The 10,489-nt window shown below is 41.2% G+C and overlaps 1 protein-coding gene across 2 annotated transcripts; it reads right to left on the reverse strand.

Moving 5' to 3' along the window:
- Window positions 1–335: 335 nt before the first annotated feature.
- Window positions 336–7,135, reverse strand: prpf3 (PRP3 pre-mRNA processing factor 3 homolog (yeast)). Of its 2 annotated transcripts, XM_080471165.1 has the most exons (17): window positions 6,962–7,135; window positions 6,418–6,571; window positions 5,103–5,233; window positions 4,630–4,797; window positions 4,450–4,536; window positions 3,812–4,068; window positions 3,500–3,618; window positions 3,226–3,413; window positions 2,935–3,101; window positions 2,755–2,837; window positions 2,272–2,415; window positions 2,076–2,175; window positions 1,856–1,969; window positions 1,649–1,767; window positions 1,268–1,345; window positions 1,093–1,148; window positions 336–1,012 (listed from the first exon to the last, which is right to left on the reverse strand). In XM_080471165.1, the coding sequence occupies exons 2-17, from the start codon at window positions 6,560–6,562 to the stop codon at window positions 863–865; spliced, it is 2,106 nt and encodes a 701-aa protein (XP_080327291.1). In that variant the 5' UTR covers window positions 6,563–6,571; window positions 6,962–7,135; the 3' UTR covers window positions 336–862. The 2 variants fall into 2 exon arrangements, with proteins under 2 accessions (XP_080327291.1, XP_080327292.1); XM_080471166.1 differs by lacking the exon at window positions 3,500–3,618 and having other exon boundaries at window positions 337–1,012; window positions 3,226–3,372; window positions 4,018–4,068; window positions 6,962–7,121.
- Between the last annotated feature and the right edge of the window lie 3,354 nt (window positions 7,136–10,489).

Consider the following 10,489-nt stretch of genomic DNA (forward strand, 5'->3'; position numbering starts at 1 on the left):
TGGATTTTCACATGCACAAAAAAAAATCTGAGACGAGATGGGGATCATCCAAAAGGAGATTCTGCTGAAAATTAAGACTGTAAAGACCTAAAAAAATAACTAAACACAACACTAAAAAAATCCAGATGCTAAATTTGAGAACCCACATAAAATAATGCAAATCGCTTTAAAATGAGACACCTAACAGCCACGTGGCTTGTTCTGTATCTCAGAGGAATGAGAGGAATACTGTTTGTGCAGCAGTCTGTGTAGAACTTCATCCAGCCATGAACCGAAGATGAACAAGGTTGAAGCTCAACGCACTAAATAGTGGTTTTGGAAAAGAAAGAACACAATACTGATTAAATTGTCTTTATTCAAGGTGGTGGTGTAACATTACAGATAAATGTGGCCACAGCTGAGTCAAACATTTGCTTGTTTATCCAAAAGTCAGAAATCTGAAATTCCTCTGTAATGGTGATCATTTTTTTAAGATGTGTTTTGAGGAGTTGCTTCTTTTTTTTTTTCTTTTTGAATGAAACTGGGAATATCATTAGTTTGTCTCTTCAAACAGCCTCGAGTGAGAGACTGGTGTCACGGTGTGACCCGTCAGACTATTTTTAATGATACATAACAAAATAGACACAACCAAAGCCTACCACCAAATGAAATGCACACTGATGAAGACCTACACACACTTTCCTGCCTCTCACAAAAAGAAAAACATCCACACAGGTTTTTCGTTCCTCCGTCTCATAGGACAAGTCTTTTGATTGGAGCCCGGGCTTAAGCCCGGCAGTCAGGCTGCGGGGGCTCGTGTGAGGACGGGGGAAGGACTGGGGGGGGGGTTCTGACTCGTACTGAGGTACTATACAGGCATGTTTCAGTCGTCTGTGCAGTCCAATACACTCTGACTGAGTGCCAGGTCCCAGTAGTGTTCTGTGCCGTGCTTCTTGAAGTGTTCCCGGGCCATGTTCTCTGTGGGGCACTGCTTGAACTTCATCTCACCATAACTCCGCTCCTTAGCCGTTCCCTGTGGGGCATCAGAGGAGCGTTTAGACGTGACGTCACAACAATCCAACTGCACTGAGGGAACAACGTGCGAACGCTCACCTCCCAAATCAACCAGCATTTATTGTTCCGCTTCGTGTCGTCGTCACCGTCTGGATCTAAAAGGGAACAGATGGAAATTTCTCTGCCAAGTGACACAAGGCGGCGGATCCAACGGGACAAGAAGGTTGGGAAGCAGTGGAGAAAAGAACTCGCTCAGCGGGCAAGGCATTCTTACCATCTCTTTTAGAGTTGTGTTCCTCCCACTTGACTCGGTGCATCATCAGTCTCTTGAATTTTTTCTGGGATTTAGGACCTAAAAAAACAAAAAAAAACAAGAATGACACAAAGAGCAGCTTCACAGTTTAATAATAAAATCCAGAATGAACAAAAGACAATGTAAGTGTTTGATATTGTGAAGACAAAGATGAACAAACAAACTGTTAAAGCTGATTGTCACATTAACCTTGATTATTTTTTAAAGAAAAAACTAATTGAGGAAAAAATATAAATGTAATATTTAAAAAGAACATTTATGGTCAAATATGTGACCAACAGAGAAAGATACAACTGGAATAAAAACTGAAGACCTACTGGTCTGTCCAGGGTTTTCTCTTACCTCCCTCCACCACGATCAGGTTTACATCTTTGTGCAGAACTACTGTGCCTGTCAGGTACAGCTGGTTCGCATTGGCCTCCACTTTAAACTTCTTAGCAGGATTTTGCAGGTTACGGACTCTGTGCACGAGAGGCAATGGGATTAGAGAAGACACAAACACACATGGCGGTGGTGAACCTCAGACTCTGTCTACCAATAGAAACGTACCTGTACACAGCGATGTGAACCCCATTAGTGAGGTCTTCTTTTAACTTCTTCACCTTCTTCTCCTTCCTCTGCTCTGCGGTGAGCTTACGAGCTGCATTAGCTTCCTCGTGAGCCCTGGAAGTCAGGAAGGAAGGTGGAAAAGCATTAGAGACGGGGGCCGAGAATTAAAAACTTCTTATGTACTGAAAACAAAAAGCATTGGAGGAATAAACTGACTAACTTTTGTCTTTTGGCCATCTGCGCTCTGACGTGGGCTTCTACTTTTGTGGGGTCCTGAACCGCCTCCGTGCCCAAAACTCTCATCAGGTTGGAAATTCGTACTAAGAAAACAAAAACAAATGTCAGTAAACTTTTGTTGAATCTAGAACTGTGCACATCTGTAATCAGAGTAACCGTAAGTGTGTGTGTGTGCCTACCTTTGGGTTCTGGCGGAGGCATCAAACCTAAACGGACCTTCTCCTGCACTTCCTTTTGTCCCTCCCTCCGTGTTTGTCTTCTCAGTTTCTTCTGTTCTTTCTTTGTCAAATATACTCCCAATGTAACGGGCTTATCTGTGTCAACTGGGAACACAAGAGGAATATTGTAAACACCAACTGTGAAACATCAAAACATTTGATATTTTGTCAATGAAATAAATGTGGAACTGCTTTCAGAAGTTGGCAAAAAACAAAAAAAGCTTCTGTAAAACGACAATTCTCCTTTTGTACAAATACTGTTCTATTAAATGTATGAGCAAATACACCACAAATTTGAAAAAAGTAGATTCTTCTATTGATTGTATAATGCGACTACAATACACAGACACCAAGGTTCTTGTAGGTTTCCCTGTTTGCTGGTATCACCTTTTGTATTTCCACCTGCTGATCAAAGACATTATGAACTAAAACACTTGAACTCACCTGGAGGGCTGATCTGGGCGGGATGTTCAACCAGGTTGGTCACACCAAACAAGTCAAACTCCTCAAAATTTGTGCTTGAATTGCTTCATAGAACCAAAAGAGAAGACAAGTTTATAAGCCCGGCAGCATTTTGATTCAGACCATTTTCAGCATTCTCAGTGTCATGATGGAGTTTCTTACAATTCTATGTGGGAGGGCAGAATGAAGGAGTCCCACCACTCGATATTGGGCACCTCGTCGTCTCCAATCTCTTTTCTGGGGGCGATCAGTGCCAACTTGGTGGAGGCCTGGATTCCAGTCTTTCGAGCAGCCTGAGCAATCTCATTCTGTAACCGCTCCAGCTGGGCCTGAGGGTTGTAAAGGTTTATGTATGATTGAGGAAGGCCGTGTTATAAAGCTAATATAAGCAAAAAAAATAATTATTTTTTTCTTTTTTTCTTTTTTAAAAGGCAAAAAGCTGGAAACTCCCACCTTAGTTCTAATTCTCTGAGCAATCTTCTCAAAGCGGCCCTGCTCGTGGAACTTGAAGCCCTTGCGAGCGCGCTGAGCTGGAGTGATGAACACGCGCTGGTCGAAGTACGACGTGGACTCCAAGTCCTCGCCTGGCTTCTCCTTCAGCTGCTGGCGGAACTGCTCCCTTTTCACCGCTCGAATGTTTGCTGCACAGGGAGAGAGAGAACATCAGTCTAGGAACAAATAAACAACTGAAAAGAGGAGTGTGGATTACTAGTTACAGTTTACTTACCCTTCAGCGTTGGCATTCGATGTGTGAGTTCCACTTCTTTGCCGCTGGCGTCCACAGTTCTTCCCTTCTCATCCAGAATAAGAGGCGTTGGCTTGTTTATTTCCTTCACTTCTACTTTCCTGCACATTCAAACACAGAGAAGCCTTTTATTTTATCATTGCATACTGATCAACGACCTCCTATCCTTGTTGATCGTAAAGCAGTGATCAGAAGCTCACTGGCTTGCATGGAATAATGGACACGTCACTGCTGTGGGTTGCATCAGGAAGGACACGCCGCACAGAATGGATGAAAGAAGATTCTGCGACTCACGGTGGAGCTATTCCCATCGCATGTAGATTAGCGAGAGCCACCAGGTTGTGAGGTCCAGTGTTCGGCAGGACTCCGAGGATCCCGGGCTTCATGGATAACTGGGACTGGATGCGGGCCTGGAGCTCGGCGGCTTTGCGTGCCTTCTCGATGGCGTCATTCATAAAGCTGGCCGCCTGCGATGGAGCGATGGAGGAGGTGCCGCCAGCTGCTGCTGAAGCTCCAAGAAGCCGAGAGACGGAAGAGACGTCCAGCTGTGACTGCACGAAAGGAGGAAACAAATGCTGCTCAACATTTTTGAATAATATACATTTCAAATGATAACAGCATTGGTAACATTTCCCTGAACTTTTCTTCTTTTCAGAACAAAAATAAAACAGAAACACTACTGAAGAAGGGAATTTTAGGGCCAGAATAACAATTCTGAAAATAAATAAAACTTAATTTCAATCAATAAAGTTCTTTCTCATAAACACAAAGAATTTACAGATGGAGAATTTAAATGTTATTGACTGTACCATCCAATTAATAAGTAGTAAACTATTTCAGGTTTCAACCCAAAAAAAAAAAGAAAATGCTGAACTGCCTAAAGAGACACATGTTTGTTTTTTGTCTGCGAATTAAAAAGAGAAGGTTATTACTGCTCCAGATGGGACTGAAGAGGCAAAGCTCAGCTGTTTCTTCCTTTCTTCAATCTGCTTTGTGGCTGCCTCCATCATCTGCTTGATCTGTTGAAACAAAGAAAACCGACGTGCACCTTAAAACAACTTTAACATCAGTTTAATAAAATTGTTCAAGACTGGATCGGAACAGCCACATACCTGCATCTTGGTGAGCATGCCAGGACTCTCAGACGGAGGTCCAGGTATGACTTCGGGCTCCTCCACCTCCTCAAAGCGAGGCACCCGTTTCCTCTTTGGCACTGTTCCATCTCCTGGGTCAACGACTTCACGCACTGCTCCCGGCTCAGTCTCTTCCCCAAACACATCCTGAGACAAACATTGAAATCAAATCATCAGTCAGATGTGACTGTAAAGACACCATGAGTGGATTTAAACTTGGTGTGTTCTTCACTTTTCAGAAGTGATGTAATCATTCAAATGATTTATAACTTTTTGGTCCCAGCAAATAAAGAGGGTATCTGATTACTCACTTCAAGGTTGAAAGAAACCAAACTGGTTCAATCCCTTGAATCAAATACCAAGATGTGATCATTTTGGATGTCATCTTGATGTAATCAGAGGGATGGATTGCGAATGAAAAGTTACAACCTTTGTCACAAGTATGTCGGTACCTTCAGGTCTCTCTTGCGATTCTTTTCTCCAGCACCTTTGATGCCACGAGAGCTTCGGCTCTCCTCGAGCGCTTCAAAAAGACGCTCCACAAAACCTCCGGCAGAGTCGTCCAGGAAAGGACGCAGCTGATCTGAATGCCGAAAAACAATTTGCCACATTGATCAACCGTCATATTGAAAGAATGCAGTCAAAGCACCACGACTGTGAAGACCAAACTTATAATATTTTATCAGAGGCATTTACATAATTCACATGAACTTGATATGTGGAATAACTTGACAGGTTTTTGAACACCAGTGCCTGACAGCGAAATGTAATCGGTTGTGCAGTGATTACAGCAAATCAGCCCAAACAAATATCTTTTACAGTTCAGCTTTATTTGTTCTGCATTAGCGACAAAACATGTGTAGAAATGTTGTCCCGTGTTCAGACGTGACAAAGCCTTTGCCCATACTCCACTGGGCTCATCCACAGGGCCCCACAAACTTGAAATGGATAGAGCGGAACAGAAAACGGATTTGAATCAGTTGGATAATAGTAGCTGTGCACTGCCTGGATTAAGCCTCTGTGTGAGTGATACATAATACACTGACATTCATTGAATGATCTACGATATCCCCATTAAGGTCATGTCCATAGTAGACAACGCAACCAAAACAGAGCTTGGTGGAGGCTACACCCTGAGAGTTTTACAGTCCAACACAGGTTTAAAAAAGGACAATAGTATCACAAGATCACTTCAGAACTACAGAATAGCCCAAGCTTAGTTTAGGTGATGTTTGCTGATAATGAGTGCATAGAATTCAGTTCTTTTTGAAACTATTGATATGCATTTTTTGCAACAATAAAATTTCTTATCCCTCGACTCATTCTGATATGCACATCAGACACACCTTTTCACATGCTCATTCACGCAAAACTATAACATTTCCCTTAGATGGATACAGGTATATTATTAATCAATAGTTATTAGTAATGCACAATGTCAACATCAAATTATATTATAAGTCAAACTAAAATGCTAATATCCAAAAATAAATATTGCAAAATGCAAAGTCTCAATACTAGACAACTAAATATCATTGTATGCCCTGTTGAGGTACTTTATGAGGTTAATTCCTCAACAGGTAAGAACTGATATTTTTGTACTGACAACATAGCTTGGTTTGAAGATCTCCATCACTAATAGCTGAAACTTAATTCACATTAATCATCAAATAAAGCCACAACTGTAAATTGCTGATATAATACATCGCTGTAATATAAATTGGGGTTGAAACTGTGTGTGTTAAGACAGGGGATGACAATCGTTACCTATGGTCTTCCTCTTGTCCAGTCCTTTCCCCACACAATGCAGAGCTGCAGTGACCACGGTGGGCTCAGAAAACCCCAGCACCTTCTTCACGGTGCGCTCCACCCACGGCCTCAACTCCTCGACCTCCCGCTTCGGAAGAGACATCCTCCACTTCTGCACAACATCAAAGAGATAAACACTATGTCACACAATCATCCAACCACGTTTGAGACAAATATGTTAGCCGAAAAGCCCAAACTGTGCAACCCCAACAGGAGCGGGACGGCCACCATAAACACCGCCCGAGGTTCACAGTCAACAGCTACACAAACCAAGAAGCTAACGCATCATTACAACGCAAAGAGTCCTTCAGTATGTAGTCGGTCTCTTCACAGTTGACTTTAATTGGGTTATAATAGGTTAAATAAGAGAACACAGAGCAACACACAAGCCAGGATGGATCACATCCGCCAAAACACCCGGGCTCACGCTAACTAACGTTAGCACATTGCTGGGAGCGCGCGGCCAACACAAGCGGAAAAATTCCACTGTAAGCTCACAAACCTCTCAATTCTGCAAGTATCGGCTGTCAAGTCCACAGGCGCTGGAAATGCCAAGCGTTTAAAGTGAGGTTTTTGAAGTGTATTGTGCTGAAACGCCAAGAGTTTACAGAGAAACTTTCTGTGAAGCTGCTCCGTTCACACGACGTTTCTGCTTGAAGACCCGGAACAGGAAACGTAGACACTTCTTCTTCGTGACCTTTCTGTGCAGCATGTTAGAGTAAATGTCATCCTTCGCCCCCTGCCGGCAAATAACTGCAACTGTTCTGTCTGTCTTCACTAGTACAGCAGGTAAACTTTAGTTTCTCCTACAAATACTGATGGAAATTCGGAAGTCGTAGTTTATAAAAAGTTACAACATTTTACTGAGTTCACATATGCCGTTAAGAGTTATGGGAAATATTCAGTGGTTTACTTCTGCATTATGAGCATAAAACGAGGAGCAACAAAGCACAGAAATGCAAACAGCCAACAGCGTCTCCTTTTCATTTATTAGGGTCATTATTGTCAGTCTTCATATGCTTTTTGACTACTTTGTGCAATTTGGTCACAATAACTACTTATTTATAAAATGATTTTACTGGCTATTGATTTGCTGTGATAAGTAAACTTATTTTTAGGAATTCTGTGAGTCTTTGTCAACATTTTGTGTCATATTGTACATGTTTTATGTGCTTTTCAGCCATTTTGTTTATCTATGTAGCTTTTTGTGTCCCTTTGGTGTTTTTGTGGTAATTTGTGCCCTCTTCCCTACATGTGCATATTTTCAATGTTCAATCTTTGCCATGTTGTTTTGCACCTTTTTGCAGTTATTTCCTGTCCCCGCCTCAGATATTTTGATCCCTTACTTACTTTTACTTCTTTTATTTGCCATTTTCTCATTTTCTCTTTGATATCCTTTCAATTCACATAATTTCTATATGTCTCATATACTTTACGGCACTTTGCACCTCTTTTACTGTTCTCTGTGATTTTGTTGCAGATTAACATAGTTTTATTGCATTTTATTTAAACAAAAGTTTTCTTTTATTTTTCTTTTTGCATCAAAGTCTTCCCTCAGGGTTCATTGGAAGTGTTCAATAAATTGTTAATGACATGGACAATCTAGTGCAATCAAATACAGTACATGAGCTCAGTTCACAACTTTTCTGCCTCTAATAAGGTAGCAATTGTTCAGTATTTTTCTGATTTATTCTATTTTAGGCTTATTATTGTGACTTTAACAGGAGGTGGTGTTGTCCATTCTGAGTGCATGTTAATCGAGTAACCAGTATTACCATAAATACTTTTCAGTATTATGCCGTCCACTTCAACAAAGTGCACGCCTCACAGATAAACAAGTCATTAAAACAGAACCTTTTTGAAAACCTAAATTCAAACTGAGTATTGTTCGGACAGAGCCACTGTGTTTAAGCATGTAGAGATAAAAATGTGTTTCGGAAGGGGTTTGTTTAACAACCGGTGAAAAAGGGGATTGAGATTCTTTCTACACTGTTGACACTGATACTGTTGTTTTAGTTTATGTAAGGACATACTGCCACGCCCCCCTCCAAAGTCTTTTTTTCAAGGCAGCCATCAAGGGTTAATTATTGCTTAAGTGTTGGCCGACTAACCATGAACCCAGTTGCTAAAAACATGAGATTATCATGTGATTCCTGTTTTTCCTGTTGAAGCCCCCCCCCCTACTTTTTTTTTCTCTCTGCATGATATGGGTCAACAGTGTGCACTTGTAGAAGTGTGAGCATGAATCAGTAGTAGTGAGCCTGAGGCTGCACCAGTCTGCCAAAACCCCCACCACCCCCTAGTACACCGAGCCACGTCCATGCTTTCACTCACAGCCCAAATGCCATTTGTGCCAGTCAGGATAAACTGTATACACAGTGTATTATAGGTGCCAGACATGCCGCTCATTCTGCATCGTCAACGTGTCGGCCATTCATCACAGCCACATTCACTCCCGCTAAACACCGCACCCTCACTGTAGACCTGTTTACATGCAAATTCATCAAAGCTACATCCTCTGCAGGTTAACCGCTCACTCACACTCTGACTTACTGTTTACATCTGTGCACAACAACTCAATTTACGTGACGAACCACGATGAAATGTTCCGCTGAACTCCGGTTTGACATCTCAAGAGGAAGCGTCTTATGAGCACCATGCAATAATACACAGACATTTATATCACTTTCAGTGCAGTCTTTATGTCTGAGCTCCCACCATCAGCACAAATGCCTCATTGCTTGGAATTTAGAATACAATCTGGAATTTCTGGTGTCGATTCAGCCACAAACTACCACAAATTTCATAATTTGTGAAGACCTCCTGATCGGGTTTGAACTACACTGTGTGCCCAAAATGATTTATTGGTTGAATGTTGTCCATCAAATTTCACAAGGTCATAAACAGCTGTTTGTTTCTTTCAGCTAACAAATGATCAGTTTAGTAAAAAGTAAATTTTTTCACAGTTTTTTGGGATTTCTTTGGAAACGGTCAGCTGTTCACGTCTAAAAATCCAATCAATTGGTCCTTTGTTGATGACAAATCATCCCTGAAGATTTCATGCAATTTTTGAGAAAAGTTGGTAAAATACATACAGACATACAAACCAATAAATAAATACACACAGACAAAAACATAATCTTTCCTTTAATGTGCAGAGTAGGATCTCTCTTTAAATATATAAGATATAGTCTTGAAATACAATTTTTTTTTGTAGGCTCCATTGTTGTAGGCTTTTTGGAAATTTTAAAAATTTTTGTTTTCAATTGTCGTGTCATCCTAAATAGTTGTTTGGGTTTGTTTTCCACTATAGTCTCTGATTAGTAAATATCTGCAATGGTCCTGATTTTGTAGCTTGTAGTTGTCCTTAAGGTCCTGGAAGCTCAATATTGTACCTTTTCTTTGGGAGCGTGGAGCAAGTTGTACGGCCATTTGCAGTCCGGTCTTTGAACACTGTGTCATTGTTGCTGGGTGAGAATTTCGGGTCATAGGCAAACCACTTTAAGAGTTCATAAACTTGGTGTTTGTGTATTTATTGCAGGTCATATCGCGATAACGATACCTAACCACATTGCTGCATATCCCACATTCAACTGATATCACGCAGCCCCAGTTCTCATCCTTTTGGTTATTGATGACTCCATATATTTTTCAGGTTTCTCAGCAGCCAAACCCAGAAAACCAGGGTACTTATATTAAAGCTTTATAACTCAAAGTGAGAGACTGTTTGATGTTTCACACTTCATTACCTTGAAAATCCCTATTCAATGTAGGCCTGGGAGCCACTCTGTGTAGTTTGTCTCATTTCCCTGTACATATTCTTACTGTTTTCTCTTACAGTCCAAAGGCACGTGTCTGAAGTTGAATAGTGACAATAAATTTCCTGGAATCACGAGTGCGTTTGATGGATGTGAGCTGGGACCGATTTGAAGGCTCCATGACCCTCAGTTGAATAATCCGGTATAGATGATGGATGGATATTCATTCTTTCGTGTCAATAACTTGTGAGGTGTTCTTAAAACTGAATTGT

The sequence above is a fragment of the Lipophrys pholis genome (assembly GCF_963383615.2).
Source record: "Lipophrys pholis genome assembly, chromosome: 9".
NCBI classification, from domain to species: domain Eukaryota; kingdom Metazoa; phylum Chordata; class Actinopteri; order Blenniiformes; family Blenniidae; genus Lipophrys; species Lipophrys pholis.

Excerpts from the sequence above, each read along its gene's own strand:
- prpf3 (XM_080471165.1), bottom strand. The coding sequence starts at position 6,562 with ATGTCTCTTCCGAAGCGGGAGGTCGAGGAGTTGAGGCCGTGGGTGGAG. Across the intron at positions 5,234-6,417 it reads GGACAAGAGGAAGACCATAG|ATCAGCTGCGTCCTTTCCTG; the intron begins GTAACGATTGTC and ends TTCGGCATTCAG. Across the intron at positions 2,176-2,271 it reads GCCTCCGCCAGAACCCAAAG|TACGAATTTCCAACCTGATG; the intron begins GTAGGCACACAC and ends TTGTTTTCTTAG.